The sequence below is a fragment of the Ips typographus genome, linkage group LG1 (assembly GCF_016097725.1).
Source record: "Ips typographus isolate SLU linkage group LG1, UJ_Ityp_2.0, whole genome shotgun sequence".
Classification (NCBI taxonomy): Eukaryota; Metazoa; Arthropoda; class Insecta; order Coleoptera; family Curculionidae; genus Ips; species Ips typographus.
The window spans coordinates 24,205,072-24,226,216 of NC_138422.1; the positions used below are offsets into that span (position 1 = coordinate 24,205,072).

The window sequence follows — 21,145 nt, forward strand, 5'->3', positions numbered from 1 at the left end:
CAAGGCAATATCAGACGGTTTATACAATTAAGACCTATATAACAGTGTAAACCATGTCAAAATTCATTTTTTGTTTTCTTAAAAATAGACTGAACAACTTCATTTCTTACCTTAAACCGCTAGTGGTTGAACCGTCAAAGATCTGAACAAAATCTGATTTGTCCACATCAAAGTCATCAAAATTAAGAGACAAAGCTCCTCCTACTGGATTCCTGATTTTATACAAACATTCCTGGTTGCTTGGATAGTTAGCTAACCCATAGGCTGGTGAGGTGATGGTACCATTCCTGGTCACAATGGTCGCTTTACATCCTTGAGTATATCTGAAAGTTTTCTTACTTTAGAACAAAAATACTACACTGAAGAAAAACTTGAATACCTGATTCTAAATCCTCTCTTTGAATCGCCTAAACTAGTTTTGAAGTAGACGTACAAATCGCTTTTGGTAGACATAACAATCCTTTGGTTTCCTTCTAAACCTCCAGTCAGCCTGGCAATCAGTTGACTTCTGGGTGAATCTCCGTCTCTGACAAACACGTAGTCTCTTCCTTCATCCAAATCCAAATCATCCACCTCCAGGGTGATTATTCTTCCACCTTGAGCGCGGATAATATACAAACACTCCAGTCCTCCTGGGTATTGTTCGGGGTAGCCTGGTGATTTCAACACCTGTCCTTGAGGTGTAGCTCTTAAGTTTCCTCCACATACTTGCGGTTCGGTTTTCCATGATGCTCTAAAACCTTTTTTCTCCACAGAAGCGTCAGTACTGAACTTGACGATCATAAAATTGGACGCTGACACAAACGATCTGTTAGCCAAGTCTTGTTTGCCAGATAAAGTAGCCAGATTGACTGAAGTGTCTTCAGTGCGTCCGCCCACCAAAATCTGTACCGTATCAAACGTTTTCTCAGTCTCAAACTCTTGGAATTGTAGCAGAATGTTGTGTCCTTGCGGACCTTCTAAGGTCCACTTACAATTAGTGAGAGGAGCGTACTTGTGGGGATAGTAAGGTGATTCGACAACGTCTCCGCTACTGGCCAGGTAAAAATTGCAGTTTTGGGCGCAGTCCAATTCGTCGCTGTTGTCGCCACAATCATCTTGTTTGTCGCATTTGAATTTTTCGTTGATGCAAGCGCCGTTAGAACAATGGAAGGAACCGGTAGGGCATGCTTTGGCTCGGCACATGAACGGGAGGAGGGACTCGCAGGTTGTTAATTCCCATGACTGGCTTTCTTCGGTGATGGAGACGTCCACACATTCGCCTGCGTCGGGTTCTGGTTGTTTTAACGACCAAAATCCTGAAAAAAAAATCACTTTAGTTACATCGTTTTATTGACCTTATTTATAAATAAGTTAACTACACAACAAATAAACACAAGTTCTAATTTTTTCTACAAATTAGAGAGTAAGGGATTTTAAAAACTATATTTTGTCATTATTCATATTGTTACGGTTTGGGCCTACTATACTCGATTCGGGATGGAATCGAAGCGCCGCAATATCTAGTAGGCCACAGTTAGGAAGCGACACCTGGAAGCATCTTTGATATTCGAGGCAAATCGCGAAGCGTTTTGCGGTCATTCTAGAACGTGGTTTGCGAATATAAAAGAAGCGGTGTCGACGACGGCGTAGTAGTGTAGTGTAGTAGTTAATTTGGGAACGCGGTAAAGTTTAAATAGCGGAATAATTGTGCAATTGTAGTAGTGTTTTTAGTAGCTGAATTAATTATTGTACGGAGTGTTTTAAAGTGTAAATAAATTTACTAATTGTTGACTTAAATTGACTTTGTGTGAACCCACGGGAAAATTGTAACAATATTGAGCAATGTGTATGTTACGGATAAATTGTTCATGTTTGTAGTCAAGAAGTCAATTTTTAATACTATCTAGTCATTCAATTTATCTGAAAACTATGACGCCTAGGCCTCTAGTATGACGTAATACATGTCAACTTAAGTTTGGATGAGCTATGGAATGGTGAATTATTGACATTTAAAACTGGACCACATAATTATGGCCATTGCGCAGTTTCAAAATAGCAGCAGAAGACAGTGTACGCGCACGTTTAAGAGAGCGTTTCTGTGAAGTTTCCATGACTTGGTGTCTTTGAAATTGAAAAGTGAAAACAATTTTTATTATACTAAGATAGTCAAGTTAGTAAAAAATTCTAAAATAACCAAGACTACTCTAGAATACCCAAGAAATTTGATATATGTTCTGTTAGGGGTTAAAGGAGTGGAGAAGCTAATGCTCGTGTATTATCAGATATCTTATAGTACAGTTTGAACTATTCTGTACCATGGTTGGAGAATTAGAAGAACTAAATTCAACAAACTCATCATCAAAGCTTACTTATTCATTCTCTAAAGCAAATGGATGTTGGCATGTTTCATAATGAATGGCATGTTCTTTCTAACAACTTGCTAACATTATCTATGATGTTTGGCCCCGATGAGTAGGGTACTGTCCAATTTAACCCAATACCTAAAAAGTAAGAAAGTAACACTCAAAAAGGTCTGAGGAATACAGACTTTATCATCATGATTCACCTGCTGAAGACCTTCCTGAAAAGTGATACAAGCAAGAATAAGAACGAGATGCAAACTCAATTTTGATAGAACGCAGTTTGGTTTTAGAATCCTGTTCAACATGTAAAACTCATTGAAGCACTGAAAAGAGTGGGAATTGATCAGAGAGATCTCCAAATCATAAGAAACCTGTACTGCCAAATCTGACTCAACCTGTCCTGTAACAATGTGGAGATGCCTACGCCACGGCTGCACCTTGTGTCCTCTTTTATTCAATTAGTTTTCGAATTTTATTTTCAAGAAAGCATTGGAGACTGGCATTAAGGTATTAAGATCAATGGACTTCCTATACATAACTTCAGAAATGCAGATGATACGGTTATTATGGCGGAAATCATGGAGGACCTTCAACAACTGGGTTATAAACGCTAGCAGAGAAATGGGACTAAACATACAAATACAAAAAAGTCGCCGTACTCAACACGCAAACGAATAAAAAAAAAAAAAAAAAATTGAAATAGTTAAGCTCTCTTATAACAGACAACCTAGATGCTGTATCCATATCCGATGAAAATTCAGATAACTGATAGGACACACTAGAAGAAGTGCTTTAAAGAGACAAACAATATTGCACTAGTTCCTCTCTACAATCACTGTCTATGCATTTTTGGGAAATTCCTTTGCAGGTGTAGATACAATACCATAAACTCCAAAACACAACTAATTTTAGTGTTGTAGCAACTTACAAACAACTAATAATACTAACCTGAGTATTGGGACACCAAAGTACCAGCAGCAGATTCTAAAGTGTTCGTTCGAAGGTCATCGAGTGATGCCAACCCCAACCAATAGTGATCGAGACCTCTCCGATCTACAGACCCGGAACTATTGGCTATACTGGCTGTCAGATTGTTTTCCGCATAGGATTCCACCGCCATCAGGTCGCTTCCATACCTGCAAAAACATGATTTCTATGAAATTGCGTTCTACTAAAATTAGTACAAGCTTCGGACTGAAGCAACAAGGAAATAGCGCGGATACCTTAACGCCGTATTAACTTTAATAATATACCTAGTTGCTTAATAAGCTTACAGCTCAACGTTCAGGCGGAAAAGATTAGGTAGTTGTTGAGAGATACATATACACAACGCCTTGTGAGTAATTTGCGCTCTTTTCCTAAATGGGTGCTTTCAATGCGCACATTGACAAAAGATCAAACTCCATATTGGAGGAGTGTTGCTACTAGATTATTATATGATTTAACAAGAAATAAGGTCGGGCAAAAAACTGGCGCACCTTTTAATCTAATAACAAGTTGTTGGTTACGAAGAAGTCGTGAGCAGTCGATTTGAATGTTCGCGTCTAGAAGAAGGTCGATAAGCATCGAACGACAATGGGGTCGTATTTTTTTGCATTGTATGTCTAATAGAAACATATATCCTTTAGATGGATAGGGTTGTCCTGTTTGTTTTCAGTAGACGTGTTCGATATTACTGTCAGAATTCACTCTGTATAGCACTTATAAAGAAATTTGTTATGGTTCCTTGGTCTGGTGGCCGGCGGTGGAGAAGGCCTGTATGGCAATAACCGGCGCAATGAAGACAACACCGAGTTTCGCATTAAACGTTCTTCTGGGCCTTCCTGAGTTACCTCGGTGGATACGCACTGAGGGCGCTGCAGAGGATTCCAGCATATTCCAATCCTGGGAGCAAAGGTGGTCGCACCTGACGTAAGACTTAGGTTCGAAAGAAAGTTTAAGGTAGAAATTCCAACCAGGGAAAGTTGGGATAGTGACTAATCGAGAAGGGGTGCAAAGCTGATACACCGACGGCTCAAAGTCTCCCAATACGGGATGGTCCGGGGCGGGAGTGTACCGACAAAACACCAACAAGGAGGCATTTTTTTCGCTGGGGGGTTGGACGACCATCTTTCAGGCGGAATTGTTTGCAATCCTCGAGGGCGCCACAAGCAAGGAAGTTACAGAAGGACGAGAGGGAGTGATCGAGACCTGCTCCGACAGTCAGGCGGTCCTAAAGGCACTTTGTAGTGCCATGATGGGCAACAGACTGATTTGCATCTACTAGGAATTGGTGGTAGCCTTGTTTGTTCGCAATGTGGAACGGCGGAGGAAACATCATATCACCTATTAGGAGTCTGCCATCGCTGGTCGTCTATCAGGAGGCGCTTTCTTGGGGCCTCCACACTCTCCTGCAGGGAACTGTCTTCCTTGGAGTGGGACGGATCTTTGCCTTTTTCACGAAGACGGGACGTCTGGATGGCGTAGGTCAGGGGTAGGAAGGTGGGGGGGTCCCCCCGCATTATTACTACTACTACTAATAAAGAAATGTGAAGAAACTGGTTATGTTTCTAATATTTGTCATTGAGCAAAATTTCGACTTTCTTATAGTATATTGTAAGTACTTACAGATAAGAAAAATGATAGATTCTTATAGTATATTGTAAGTACTTACAACAATTATAACAAAATTCGGTAGTAGTAGGAGATATGTTTTAGAGTTGGTTGAGGAGAGTTACTTATTTACTTTCGTTTGTTGGGATTATCGACTCAAAAGAGGGAAAATGGTTGCACTAAAAATTGAAATTTGATATTAAGTATTTATGTTAGACAATATAATGTCTTTCCAGTTTTTTTACGCTAAGTGTGCTTGTTCACTCTATCATGATCTGCGTCTGAAAGATGGTTTCCTCTAGACCCAGCCAGACTTTGAGGAAATATTTTATATTGCCTGCATTTGATGATGTCCAGTTTCGCAATGATTAGATTACAGGGTAATTCAAATTCGATCCTCACCATTGGGATCTCTGAAACGGTCGGATGGCAAAATTGAAACCACACCAACACCCTCCCCCCTAACCCTTTAAATTGTCTTTTGATCCTCTAGAAACTTTAAGATATCTATTTCCTAAAGATGCAGAAAAGTTGGTATTCCTGGTCCCCTGCTTTTCTCCATGGAATATTATGGTTCAGCAGCATTGTAGACGGTGAAAAGTGTATGAACTAGCGCATTCATGTCTCAAGAAGCATTTTATGTTGTCAAATCTGTGCTTTGTCACAATAGTGTGATTATGTGCAAGAACATATTATTTAGCAGTGACCTTTATACAAGGTGGTCCAGTTTTAAGTGTCAATAATTCACCATTTGATAACTGATCAAAAAATAAGTTGACTTGCATTGTGTCATTTTTCTGAAAAACGTTTCCTAAGGAAGATACAGTCCTCCAAATTTCAATTTAAAAAATCGTTTTATAGTTTAAAATTGAACATCTAAGACTTGTGAAAGTCCAAATTTGTACTGAATAGTCTAAAAACTTTTTTACTACTAGGAATGGTCTTATGATTCGCTTTCTCAGACTGCCATCCTGGTTGAGTGTCTGAAACTGGCATTCAAGAATTAAAAAAAGTCCGGAAACCAAGACAAAGATTGTATTGTGCATGAAACTCATTTTTTACTACTAAAAATAATATAAAAGTTGACTTTTAATGCTAGAACTGACTTTACTAGGACTAAAGAGTCCAAAAGTATATTTTCAAGACTTTAATTGGTGTACAACTCAATTTTCTGGACTGGACAACAAGTCTAGAAATAAGTTAAATTTTCGGACATTTTATTTCTCAAGAGTTTTCAAGACTGTTATTGTAGCATTTGGTACCAAAATTTTTTACTTTTATTACTGAAGAAACTTGATTTTTGGAAATACGCTTAAACTCGATTTTTCAGTCTTAAAAAGCACTAAAAACAGTCTGATTTTTTTAGAGATGCTACAATTTATTGCACCTATGAGTGTAGAAGTCAATTTAATAGTGAAGAAGCTTGAAATAACATTTTCAAGACTATGGTCAATGGACACACTGGCTTTTACGCCTGATAAGTCAAAAACTTTGTAAAGATAGTCTTGAAACTCGATTTGAGGCACTGAAAACAGCCTTAAAACACTAAAAACAGTCTAGTTTATTAAGAAATACCCGAATTTTTAGCACTGAGGTGTCTAGAAGTCGATTTAATAGTAACAAAGCTTAAAATGCTATTTTAAGTCTATGAAGAATATAAAAATTGTTTTTTAAGTTTGCTATGTCAATAACTTGGTGAAAGCTAACTTCCAAGCTGAAAGCAGTTTTGAAGCACTAAAAATAGTCCAGAATTCGAAGAAAATGAAAAAAATAAAATAAAAAGCACGAAAAGTTAGTTTTCAAGACAATTTCCATGAATCTAATGTCAATGTCCTGCATCTAAGACTATTTTCAAGACTAAAATATTGAAATTTGTATAATTATGAAAACTTACTTCAAATGCAAATTTTAAGCTTCTGATGTCACTTTTCATTAGTTCAGTCACATTTTGGTGTTCAAGTCAATTTTTAAGGTTTAAATGTATGAATTTGTAGTAACAAATTCTTGAAAAAGTAGTTTTTATGTCTACAAGTCAATTTTTAGTATTAAAGTCTCTCGATTTGCATGAAAACTGGTTACAAATACAATTTTTAAGCTTCTGAAATTTTTATCTTTTCTAATTCAATTTTCAAAACTAAATTCTTTTAGTTTGTCTGGAAACTATGAAAACTGGCTACAATAATATTTTTTAAACTTCTTAAGTGAATTTTCCGTTTCCAAGACAATTTTTAAGTTGGGTTGGGTTAGTTTTGGGTCTTTGACCGTAATAACGTGTAATAAAGTGCTTGTTCCAAATTTGATCAATATTGCTCCAACGGTCTGACAGTTATAACAAAAAAAACGATTTTATAAACAGAAATTTGAAGGACTGTATTTTCCTTAAGAAGCACTTTTCAGGAAAATGACATAATGAGTGTCAACTTATTTTTTAATTGGCTATGGATTGGTGAATTATTGACATTTAAAACTGAACCACAAGTAAGTTGAACTACTCGATGTATTTACTTAAAGTGTTTTGAAAAATCCAATATTGCATCCATACATCCTCAAAATGTATTTGATAACTTGGAACTGGTGGAAATATTACGTTTTTTGCAATCCCCTGTAAAAATCTTACATACGAGCTTTCTTCTTCAACTGTTATAACTAATTTCCTATTGTAGCATAAGGCTGCAATTTGTGGTTTTAAAACAGGTGCATCCGTTTTTTGCCGGTTTTTAAAGGAAGCTTTACACTCACCCTGGTATTCTACCACATTACATCGAAAGTGGACTGAAGATAACCGGGTACGTGCGAAACCAGCATTGTTGGTCATCGGGCAATACCCGCGTCCATTTAACCGATACACACAAACAACTCAAGTTTCTTTTCCGTCGATCGCCCGGATCCGGAAAATTTACTTTCTATTTGTTTCGCGTACCTGCGACCTGCGTTTTCTTTTTTTATTGGAAACGATAGGCCTCGTTTGGACTGCGCTAATATGGGCAGGTTTCATGCTGTCGCGTTAAGTTTGCAGAAAAAATAGCGCATCTTATGTTTATTCGACTAGTTGTTATTTGGTAAATTAGGAAAATCTTGCAAAACCCATTAAAAAAACGGAAACTTCATAAAACTGATGCTAAGCAAAAATTATTAACCAAAAAACTGTCTTTGGAAGCTTTTATGGAAGTAGAGTGTACTTTTCCAAAGTCTTCGAGATTGAATTATTCAAATTTAGGTTTAAACCAATTGTTTAAAAGAGAGTTACAGCAAGATTTTTAGAATAAGTTATTGTCTACATTGTTCTACATACCAAAATAGTTAATGGCAATCAAGATTAGAGATATTCCAGGGAAGCATATTATTTTTTCGCTCATTACATCTTCTAGAATCAGATTCTTCTATTTCATCTAAATAGTTTCTACACTCACTAGTGGTAACACATTAAGAACATAATTACCAACACTATTTGCGCTTTTTTAGTTTGATTAGTATATTAGCTACTTGATGTGGCCAATATGTTGTATTTATCTAAAATATTAATAGTCCAATACATAAGAAAATTTAATATCAGATGGATTGGTTTGATGGATGGTTTGACTATAATTTTTGAATTAAGACCACAGAGAGAAAGAGCTGGAGAAGGTTGGTTTCTAAGCCAGATTTATGGTAAATCATATTATTCTTGAATTATTCATCACCTAATTAAATCTATAGTTTTGTATTTTTCAATAGAATTACATTTCAATAGTAAATTAATTGGTGCCATGTTATCCCACGATCAAACTGTAAAATGCAGATTTTCTTAATGTGGCACAAACGTACAGACTTCTCAAGAGCAAAAGAGACAAAAAGTACATTTTTACAATCATAAAGAAAATCCGATAAAGCTGCAAAAAATCTTCAAATAAAAAGAAAACATTTTTAGACTAAGCTAATAAATTATTATAATTTTCTCGAAGAAGTAAAATAGAAGATGCTTCGTATAGTGCAAAAGAATGCTGTGAAGCGTTAACAGATTTGAAAATGTGGAATTTTGTATTTTTTTTTTCACACAATCAATGTGATTCTGGCATTAACGTGTTTTTCCAACAAGTCAAATACAATTTTGCCGCTTAACGTGGATTTTCTACGAAACAAATTTTTGGTGCCCAACGTGTTTTTTTGCAAAATTTGCCTCTCAACGTAAGGTTTTTACCAATAACCAACTTAATTTTACCGATCTATGCCAGAAACTATCTGGCATTGTTAAAAACTATCAGGCAGTGCCAACAACTATTTGGCGTTATAAACTATATGGAACTGCCAGAAACTATTTTGTATTGTTAGAAATTATCTGGCAATATTAGAAACTATCTGGCATTTTTAGAAATTATCTGCCATTACCAGATAATAAATGGTTATATTAGACACTCTCTGGCAATGCCAGAAAATATCTGACAATTGGCATAGACTAATTGAAATTGTTAGAAACTACCTGGCATTGTTAGAACCTATCTGACAATACTTAAAACTATTTGGTAATGCAGGAAACCATCTGGCAATTCCAGATACTAATTGGCATTATTGGAAACTATCTGACATTGCCAAAATCTATCTGGCATGGCCAAAAGATAAATGGCTATGTTATAAACTATCTGGCATTGTTAAAAATTTATCTGCCATTGCCAGAAACTATCTGGCATCGCCAGAAAATAAATGGCTATGTTAGAAACTATCTGGCAATGCCAGAAAATATCTGATATTTGCCATAAACTAACTGAAATTATTAGAAACTATCTGGCATTGTTAGAAATTATCTGAAAAAGTTAGAAACTACCTGGCATTATTACAAAATATCTGAAAATGCTACAAACTATCTGCCAATGTTAGAACCTTTGGCAATTCCAGAAACTAACTGGAATTATTAGAAACTATCTGGCATTGGCCAAAAGATAAATTGCTATGTTAGAAACCTTCTGGCAATATTAGAAACTAACTAGTATTGCCAAAATATTAGATTAGATATTCTGGCAATATTAGAATCTGGCATTGTTAAAAATTATCTGCCATTGCCAGAAAATATCTGACAATTGCCATAAACGTATACCTTCATCATTTTTTGGACCCACGCAGTTTCATTGAGAAAACCGTGTATATCTAATTATAAAAAATTCAATCAGGAGTCTTTCCCAACCGAAACAGCCTGTAGGCTAAACAGACAATGGAATAAGGACATCGATTGCTAAAATGCATGGGTTTCAAACAATATTTCACCCACAAAAAGCGCGGAAAAGCTTGGGCAATCTGAATTTCAGTAATTCATTAAAATATTGTTGGATGCGCTTTTTACTTTTTACGCACAAATGAACTGAAAATGTATACTTTTACGGTTTAGTTATTAGATGGAAAAACATCTTTACCGCCCGTTGGCGACGAGCTGTAAAGTGAAAATAACTCATGCTGCATTCTTTTGCTGTGTGCTTCAACAAGAAACTTGATGATACTGTCTTTTAACAATTGTACACATAAATTGAAGTGCATTTAAAATAACAATAAACTATTTCATTACAATACGCTAACAAGACTGTTTCGGTTATAGTGTTGTAGTTATAGACATCTATGCTTTCAAGCAATTCAATTATACTTTATAACGTTCTTTTGACTTTTCTGGCAGTAAATTCTACAAAGATTCATCTGCTTCAGATGATACTTTAGCTAAAATGATGCCAAAATTTATCAAATTTAGGATATCACCAAGATCTTGAGAGATTTCGTTTGAATGATTTTATTGACAAACAAGTTTATGATTACTATGGTCTGACGATTGTTTAGTGATAAATTTCACTGGTACTAAATTAATTAGCTTTAATTAAATGCATTTAAAGTATCTCATTTGTGCGTAAAACGTTTTACGTACCACAGGACGAGTAAAAACTTCGTCCGTGGGCGTAATCTTCTTCTTTCGGCCCTCTACACGTAAATAACGATTGTAAACCGAGCAACAAATTTTACCTTAAAACAAACTTCCTAATCTTCTTTAGTATGCAATAACCATCATAGTACGGCGTGTGAATGTTTTGGTTACAATTGGTGCGATATATGTAACAGTGTAACACTGACACAACTTACCTCCTACATAACTCGGCAGCCTTTTCCCATGAATGTCTGATATTGAAGAATTTGTAACAATGCAATCCTCGCAATTCCCAGCCTGCAATATAAAATACATCAGAGCATTAGATTTGTGAACCTGTTATTACATTGTTAATGGTTTTAATATTATAATTGAGGGAGAGTATTATTGCCGAAATAGTGGCAATTCGTTTGGAATACCAATTTTTTTGCATTAAAGACGTTATAAAGCAACCTAGGAAAACCATGTAACTGACAGAGAAACATTGATAATTGCATGCGCGAGACAAAGACAGGAAGTTCAATTTTGTTGCAATGTTGTCAAACGTGTCTCTGAATTCATCGACTAGATTACTTGGAAAATTAACTTTCTCACTAGAACAATTATTTTGATATTTGTGTTCAGTACAGTTTCTGTGTACATTTGTTTAAAAAGTTAGTACCAATACTCCAACAACAAAATTATATAACTAATCCAGTGGATGAAGTCAGATAAGCTTCTGGCAACATTGCCCCAAAGTTTTCGCCCACTAAATATTTTATTAAGTTTTCTGTCTTTGTTTCGCGCATGTTATTATCAATGTTTCTCTGTCAGTTACATGGTTTTCTTTTATCACACCTGTATATTTGACTGATACTAATTACACCTTTTATTGGCAACACGATTTGGTAATAAATAGCTGGTGTATTAAATGCGATAATACAACAATAAACGTTTCCTAAATTATAAACTACGTGAGTTGAAAATCATTTCAAACACGATTATTTCGTCTGCAATTATAGTCAAAATAGTACCAAAATTTGTTTAAAAACCATATATTTAACATGCTGCTATAATCAAATTTTATTAAATGTTTCGTTGTTTTAAAAATCATTTGTAATCAAGTGTAATACACAATAAAGTGTACTTACGTGAGACATCACACGAATATTCTTAATATCTGGCAATAATGTCTCTGATCTCTGTGTGAGTGAAATAAAATAATAAACTAACAAAAACCGACAGGGTTTCATTGACCTTAACATTCAGAAAATGAGAAACTATTCAACAAAACCAATCATATCCAAATTGGTAAATTATTAGGTATTTTTTGTTTAAATTTAAAAATGGAACAAGATTTTGAGAAGACCAATTGTCCAAATAAAAATCAAAAATAAACAAAACATATGATGACAGAGCTTTTTAAAATTTTTGTTTTCTCAGTTATTACAGTAACATTTTTGTGTTTAGATTTACTTACTTACTAAATGTATGTTTACAGTTATATGGAAATTTCAAAATTATACATAACAATCCAAGGATAAGGAGAGATAATCAATGTTTCAGACGAAGATGGAAAAAAACTTCGTTTATGACATGTGTCAGTCTGCCGATCAAGATAATACTTTCCCTGCATTACCATAGTACACATTTTTAAAAGATTGCTTTCTTGCAAAATATATTTGGGAGGAATTAATATTCTAAGATGAAAACCTATAGAAGTGGAATGATCATTTAAACGATAATAAAGGATATCCTTTATCTGTCTCATCAATCAGTAATTCCTCAGAACAGAACCTTCATAAATTCCTAATGCTATAATTGAAAAAGAAACCAAACATTGGTGGAACAAAATAAAATACATGATTTCTTCACAAAGCTTATTATTGATATTCGAGACCAATTTGGAGAACCGAAAATAATGTCACCAATTATACGGTTTAAATAAGAAAGTATGAAAGTAAGAAATAATTTCATATTATATTGCAATTCCGTTTATTTTTTTATTTTACTAATGCTGCACACCCAACTGCGTAAATCTAACGTTTTGCATAAATAAGGTTACATAAAAATGCTTTCCTATAACATTAACCTTCTACTGGACCTTGGTGGTACTTGATCTCAAATTAAAAGCTAATAACCTAGCTGAGATTAATTATTATTATACTGTCCAGACAAACTAATTTCAGTCATTTTTTTTATTACGTAACAGCTTCACTATTTTGTCTAGATTTGTGGTCTTTGGATGGAGTTTACGTTTCGTAATGTCTTCTTCTTCTTATTCATATTTAAGATCTCGCGATCTCTTTTGCAGTTTCCTCTGGATCACTTCCTGGGAGGTGGACTGTCAGATGTCCTTCCATTCTTCCGGGTGCTCTTTTCCCTATTGGTTTCTCTTCAAGTGGGATGCGTGGCATTCTTCTCACGTGAGCGTACCAATATCTTTTTCTTTGTCTCCCCTGTCTTGCACCCCACATTGTTCCCTAATGTCAGTGTTCCTAATTCGGTCTATTCTTGTTTTCCCCATTATAGTCCTGAGCGGTTTCATTTCGGCTACTCGAAGTATTCTTTTTGTTTTGTTGGTTTCTTCTCTGGTTTCTATTCCGTATGTCATGATTGGCCTGTTACAAGTCTTATAAATCCTGACCTTGCTATCCTTTCGCATGTATTCGTTCGCCCATATTATCTATACCTGCTAGACCTGGCAGAATTTGTATAGTTGTCTCTATAGATCGTCCTTCATTTCCGCGAAAATAGCTGCATCATCGGCGTAGCATACCATGCTGATTCTTTCATTCTGTCTCATTTGGTATCCCATATTGTGGACACTTTCTCTATGATTCGGTCCATTAAGAGATTGAACAGAAATGGGCTAAGGCTGTCACCTTGTCTGATGCCTCCTGGTGTCGGTTCCGGAATTTATTTCAAAGTATAAACACACAATCTTCCCAACAGACAATGTATTAACCTCTGCCAACTAGGGGCTTAATAAAATCCCTTAGGCCAAATCACTAGTTCTAAGTGGTTTTCGAGCAAAAGTCGTCTAATGAGTGAGAATTCTTCTTCTTCAAGTGCCTATTCACTCGGAATTTTGGCGATCATCCCGGACATGATGATTTGGTAGTAGTTTTTAAGCCATGACATTCTTCTTTTCTTTTCTCCTTCTTCCTGGTGGCTTTTTGCCATAAGCTTTCCCTTGGAGACCGAACTGTAAAAGGTGATATTTGCTCTCGTTTCTCATAATATGTCCAGGACTCAAACTTTCTTCTCTTCATTACTTCCAAGTCCTTCATTCTCTCCATTATTACCCTATTGGTCACTTTGTCCACCCATGATATTCTCAGCATGCTCCTGTAAAGATGTCTTTTGATGTCGATGTTGAGACCGTTTAGCCATTTGGTTGAATGCGGCTCTTGCTTTCTCTATTCTACACCTGATTTCCTGTGAGTGGTCTCAATTATCATTGATCAGGGTTCCCAGATAGGCGAACTGTGCTACTCTCTCTCTATTGGTGTGTTGTTTCTGAACGATATTTACTGCTAACATCTTTTATCAATTCTTGTAAGTTGTTCATTTTGTAAGTGAACATCACTATTATCTGCGTACCAGATGTTGTTCATTCGTTCTCGAAACTTCTGGCTGTACCCCAGCAGTACCGAAACACGTGCTACCTGCTGGATGAAGTACCAGATGAAGTGAGCTGGGAAAGGGACAGAATTTTTGACAATTGCTGGTTTCGACGTTTAGGCCCATGAATTGGCCAACCAGATCACCCGAAATTACACTTCTCGACTTTTACTTAATCCTGAAGAAGTACATGTGTCAAGAATGAATAAAGTTATGTAATAAAACCTTGTAGCTTGGAAGTGACGTCTGAAGTACTGGACATCCTATATTTTAGAATTTATACTTTTCGATGATTCATTTTAACTTCAGTAAAACGGCGCACGTCTCGTCTCTATTAAATACTTTCTATCCGATGATTGCCGGACAAGTTCCTACAGCAGGGGCCGGTTCACTACGGTTTTACGCAAAGTATTTCTGTGGGTCAAAGAAATCTACGGCTGGCCTACAACAAACCTAATTATTATTATTCCGCGTTATTTCATATCCGATGAATCGACACCCCTCAGCGTTATCTAATTCAACAATTATTGCGGTTTTGCTGCAGAAATTAGTATTGAATTGGCATATTGTGGAACAACCGTGAAAATACGTCGAGGTGTTCTAGTTTTATTTCTTTTACGTCACTTTGTAATTATGTTAAAATAAACCTAACATCGAGTCTTAATCCCGTTAACCAAATATATTTATTACGGTGGTCAATGCAAACAGTTATACTCACGGATGTTGAACAATACCAGTTCCTTAGAGTTAATCACCTTGATGACTCGCCGAATCATCGATCAATGTAATCGTTTTGCATTTTATTAAACTAGCATTTAGCATGGGCTCAGCAAGAAAAATGTCAAGGTTGTACAGCCAAAACATCATTCAGGTATTCCACTAGACTTTGCGTAACACCAAGTACAGACCTCCCGCTAATTGCTCTAACCAATTTGCAGCAGATAGTTTGGACAAGAAGATGCGCACATGATGCTTTCTCTGCTATAAAAGCGACATTTTTCACTAGAAACTGTGTACAGCATCTACAATTGGCCAAATTCATTCACTACACCATTCGAATCTTGTGCAATATCTAACCGCTATAATAACTTTCACCTTATTCAGAATCGAACGGGTCTTGTGTTGTTTCAACTGTGTTAGGAACCTCAAGTTGATAATAATTTGTATATTTCTAATAGTGAATCTTAAGTTTGAAGCACGATAGTGTTTCAAACTCACTGAGTTTCTCTTTATTTTGATGGAATAATTGGTAAAATGGTACTAAATTGTTGCGTTAAATGGTCAAAGGAACAGCTGGATGATGAGGATTTCACACAGTCTTCTTTTGGATTGAGTATGAGAAACTACTTCTTTAGGGTCCCGTTGGTTCTTTTTTGTGGAAGAAAGAAGAGAAACTGGAAAAAACCGTTAGCCTGAATAAAGTATCGCAATTAAGACCTCGTCAGAAGGTTTATTTGAGGTAAAGTCTGTTAGCTAAATTTCAATTCAATCAAATCAGAATAGAGTGCTCACTCACTATTTTTTACACTCACTATTTGTAAAGTAGATAATACTATTATTTAATCTTCATTTGGAAGAAATCATTCAGAAAGCACTGGAGAACACAACATTGGGAGTAAAGGTTAACTATCCGGTATGCAGACGACACCAAACTTATTGCCGAAACAATAGAAGATTTACAAGCTTAAGCAACAGAAAAACCTATGGATTAACGGAGAACTACCAGAGAAAGTAATGAGTAGGTACACTGAAGAATCTAAATCAAGAACTGGGCAAGCCAGAACCGTATTTAACAGATATTGCAAAATGTTTTATGCAACTTACAATTTGGAGTCAAAATATTGAGATGCTACGTTTTCTCAGTGTTGCTATATGAGATGAAGTCCTGGACGTTAAAGAAAAATATAAGTGACCAACTGGAATCACTTGAGATGTAATCATATAGAAGGATTTGAAGACTAAGTTGAGTAGATGTGGTAACAAATAAATAAGAACGTACAGAAAAAAATGAGAAAAGAAAAGGAAAAGCTCTGCAATATCTGGACTACGTGATGAAAGGAGAGAAGTATGTATTGTTGCAGAATATTATCCAGGGAAAGATACAAGCAGAAGGAAGCATAGGAAGAAGACGAATTTCCTGGTTACATATCCTGAGAAAATGGTGTACAACTCTAGTTCCATTGAGTTGTTTAGAGCTGCAGCGCCTACAAGTGAAAATAGCCATGATGATAACTAGCCTTCTGACAGTAGATGGCACTAAGAAGAAGAAGAAAATGTATAAAATAATAGCGTTGTTAAGCTTATTTGTACCAGAAACACTTTTTTACACACTGTACCATTTTGTAATTAAAACTTATATCAAATATCTGTCGTTCGATTGCTTAATGCTTAATGATTGATAAATGGTGTTTCGTTCTGGTACATGACTCGACACCTGTTAGTCTAATACAGGCACACAATATTTATTCGTGCTGTTAGCGTTCTTTGTTGTTTCTCAACCTTCTTCTCTTTACCGCTGGAGGGCTTCTTCGTCCAACCTTAGTTGATTAAGCCTAAACAGCACTACATTGCAATTAATATCAGTCTGTTTACAGAACGCTTCGAGTAGTTCATATAGCTTTTTGCTGTTCATCTTGGTTTGTTATCAACTGACCATTATAACAGTACCAGTACCTGTACAGTTTAGTCACTTACTTGAGAGCTTTTGCGTAGAAGTGGTTTTGTCAAAATTGTCTTGTTTTTGACAGACCACTTATCTATCTATCTCTTTACGTTAAGTGAATGAAGTACAGGCAATTAGGACGTGTAAATATTCGGTTTAGCTTCAACTTCCCTTTTCTTTTTTGAGAAATACCTTTCAGAGTGAGGTAGTAGTCCATGGTTCTCACAGTGTAGGTGAATGCATAAAATTGACACCCAACCTTCTCCACTTTTGGTCCATCAACGTAAAGCAATGATTGAAATCCTCCAAACGAACGTGAAATAATCTTAAACTTGTGATATTCTTCTTCTTCAATTGCCTTATCCCTTTTGGAGGTTGGTTATCAGCTTTTCTAAACACCACTTCCTTAGATTTTGCATCCAAAAGTTTCCTTGCCCTAGAGGATAAGCTGCTGAAGGCGATATTTGTCGTGTCTCATCCGTTTCCTTTATCATGGATGTGACTTCTTGTTGTTTGCCGATTCTTCTGGATACTTCTTCGTTTGTTACGTGATCCTTCTAGGATATATCCACATTTCAAAGATTTTGTTCATAATTTGTTCTGTCTGTGAATATGTAGCATTTGATCAGTCTAATTTTTAGTGGTAGTGAGACGTTTCTTTCTGTAAATATGTTTTTCATTGTAACAAAAGTTGATCTTACCTTTTTAATCCTGGATTTGATTTCTATGCTCATGTCCCATCGACTGTGAACAATTGTTCCTAAATATGTATATTTTTCAACGTAGGTACTCTATGGGTGTTTGGTTTAGTGTAAGTCTTCCTATTGGTATTCGTTGTTTGCTAATGCACATCCACTTTGTTTTTGAGATATTTAGTCCGAATTCCTCGGATATATCGTTAGGAACTAGACTTTGAAGATCTTCAAGACTATAAGTGCAGCGTCGTCCGCGTATCTAATGTTATTGATGAGTTCTCCATTCATCTTTATTCCCTCTGTGGCATCTTAAAGTGCCTCGTCAAAGATCGTTTGAGAGTAGAAATGGAAAAGTATACATCCTTGAATTCATTTTAGTCAATTCACACCATTCACATACACTTTAGTCAATTCATTGACTTGATACCATATTACCACCATTTTTAGATTAGACACGTTATATTGAGGTTATACATACTGTTAGCCTTTCAGCTCTGGTTATGCACATCTGAACATGTTTGGTTGCCAGAATTGAGTTTTAGAGTTTGTCACAGGTTTTGTTTACTGTTTTCATTGTTTTGTTTCTTCGTAGGTGAATAAAAACGACTTTTTGAACCTGATCCTACCGTGGGCATACAAGTTTCCAGATTTTGAATTGAAAAGATTCAATTCCTGATATTTGGCACCAATAATATACACAGTTGTGGTAAAAGAAAAATTGACCATAGAAAACACAGACAGAGAAACACTGATAATTGCATAAGCAAGACAAAGACAGAGAAAACCCAATAAAAAGTCTAGTAGGCGAAAACTTTGCTGCAGTGTTGATAGACACTCATTTTAGTTGTTTGGTCTGGTTTCTGGTTTTTTAATAAAATGAATGAATATTTGTTTAGTTGTTTACCATTTGAGTTACTATTGCGTTGCAATTACTCTCTAATGACGTTATTTTAATCTGTCAAAAGTAAATAAAATCTATGACTTCAAAATCTCTCTCTGTATTGTGACGTTTTGGCAAACAAATTTTAGGAATAATTTCTTTATTAGTTAAGTTTTATATTTGACAGTAATTGGGACTGTAATTTGACTGCAAAACGAGGAACAAACTGATTTTGAGAGTAATCTAGTCGACGACTTTAGTGAGACGTTTGACAACATCGCAGCATGACTGTTCTTATGTTTGTTCTGTCGTTGTCTCGCAGATGCGATTATCAATGTTTCTCTGTCCGTTACACGGTTATCCCTGTGATTGGTTTTCCTTTTGCCACTTCTGTATAGTAACTAATTTGCTTAATTTGATTACCTAAAATCTGAATTAATTATATATCATGTATCATCGTCTCCAAGTAGTACAGCTGAAGTTAAGAATAAAACTGTTCATAGTTGTATCAATAACTTTTGAATACCTGAATGATTGTTCGCAGATGGTATTTTCTATGAGAATAGACCTATTGAAATTGGAACCTTGAAATAATCATAATGGTTTAGCGGCTTTGAAAGTTAACTTTCAAAGGTATTCTACCTGAGTTTTCAGTCTTTAAGCTACCAGGACTTTTGACTTCCGCTTACCTGAGTGCAGTTTAAAAAAAAATCATATACCTGACTTGTTGCAGCAATTAAAATATTAAGGCCAACCATTGACGGTTTTCATTATTGCGCATTTTCTTTATCTATTACAGCTAATACAACGCTTATTAAAGAGATACACGTCCTCGGGGGCATTTCAAATCTATACATATGCGAGAAGAGAACGACATTCCTCCGCAATAACGCTAGAGAGTTACGCAAGATGTTGCTGCAAGAATTGCTCATTTCTCGTTCGGCTAATAATGGTGTACTATAATACAGGGTGGTCAACTTACCGCTAGGACAAGCGAACAGATTACTGGAACCATCACTCGGTTCTATCCTAATGAGAGTGAGGGCGGCGACCAACAGGGCCGCCTCTATCCTAATCAGCATCGACCTAGAAGAAGAAAAGCAAAATCAGTATCCTTGATCTAAAGTTCTGGTGGAGATTTTTACATAAATTATTCGGTTTGTTGGACCATTATCTAATTAGTTACATTTTTGTTAACCGGACATCCGGGCTACTGGTTTTTTGTTACTTAACCCTGTACAATTCAAATGTGTGTCCCACACATGTTAAGGTGGGTTTTGTGGGCATCGGTTCAAGGTTGCAAGATGTGCAATTTGGTTGTGATTAAGTAAATTCTAACGGAATAATTATGCGGAAGATGCTAGAAATATTTAATATACCGTTACTGTACAGTAGGTTTTGTTATTTGATGTTGACCAGTTGAATATAGGAACAAGCCACTGTTGGCGGTTACATTAATGGAGGTGCCACCATATTGAGTTTCACTTATGTTTTCCGCATGTTTTTTCTTTTTTAATACTTTTTTCTAGATTTATTGAAATTCCAGTTACCTAGTCAAGTTTTCCTGAAAGCTTAGGAGCTTTCTAAATGAGATATTTAGTGGATTTCATAAAAAGTGTTTAGGAATTGTAATTGTTTAGGTCAGAGTACTTCCAGAGAAGGTAGGAGTTTTAGGGGTTTTTAGGAGCCACTAAGTCACTTATAGAAACTTTTCCAGAATATTCTTCTTAATTCAGAAAAAATACCTGCAAGAGGAAACCACAGCATTGGAGAAATGGTGCAACAAATGGAAGATCGACCTAAACGCGGAGAAAACGCAGACCATAGTCTTCAAAAGAAGACCAAAGATGAGGATAGAAGGCATGGACATCGAGTGGCGCAACAAGGCGATGTACCTTGAGGTCAAGATGGACAAGAAACTCACGTGGGGAAGCCACATAGAATACGCCAGACAGAAAGCCAGAGCGACCAGAGCAAAACTGTACCCCATGACAAGCAGGACATCGAACCAAATCGCACCTAAAGAAAGTCCAAGAGGAGGAAAACATTGCGCTCAGGACGCTCCATGGTAGGTCAGAAACGTGGACATCCAGCGAGATTTGAAGTTCACCACCACAACGGATGATGTTCCAAAAAGTGGAAAGCAGCGAAAATCAGTTACTGCGAGAAGCAGTGAACTACGACCCGGAGCTAGAAGCACCCCACAAACGACCCCGATACCAGTTATTGGATAACGGGTAATTATTAATAAGTTTTTCTTTCTGTTTCAGATAGACGACAATTCAGGACCAACCAGCCAAGAAGAAGAGGTCCACAATTCCCTCAGACCTTCCCCCCGGGTGCGAGAATTTTATTCTAAAAATCTGGGTAGAACCTTTTCGCAGTTATCCCGGTGCTAACTAGGCTCTGATTGCATTCTTCTGCCTCCCATCCCTCACACCCCAAAACTTTAGGATGTAAAAACAGACGGACGAAATCCGGCTGTTTGGA

At 36.1% G+C, this 21,145-nt stretch overlaps 1 protein-coding gene across 2 annotated transcripts in view; it reads right to left on the reverse strand.

Annotated features, from left to right (window-relative positions):
• Positions 1 to 21,145, reverse strand: part of uif (sushi, von Willebrand factor type A, EGF and pentraxin domain-containing protein uif) — a 64,368-nt gene that overhangs the window by 28,820 nt on the left and 14,403 nt on the right. For both annotated transcript variants that reach the window (XM_081991441.1, XM_081991351.1), the window contains exons 2-6: positions 19,638 to 19,741; positions 11,028 to 11,109; positions 3,294 to 3,481; positions 380 to 1,298; positions 111 to 323 (exon numbers count right to left, since the gene is read on the reverse strand). In XM_081991441.1, the coding sequence (XP_081847567.1) occupies positions 111 to 323; positions 380 to 1,298; positions 3,294 to 3,481; positions 11,028 to 11,109; positions 19,638 to 19,737 (1,502 nt within the window). In that variant the 5' untranslated portion in view covers positions 19,738 to 19,741. The remainder of the gene's footprint in view (positions 1 to 110; positions 324 to 379; positions 1,299 to 3,293; positions 3,482 to 11,027; positions 11,110 to 19,637; positions 19,742 to 21,145) is intronic.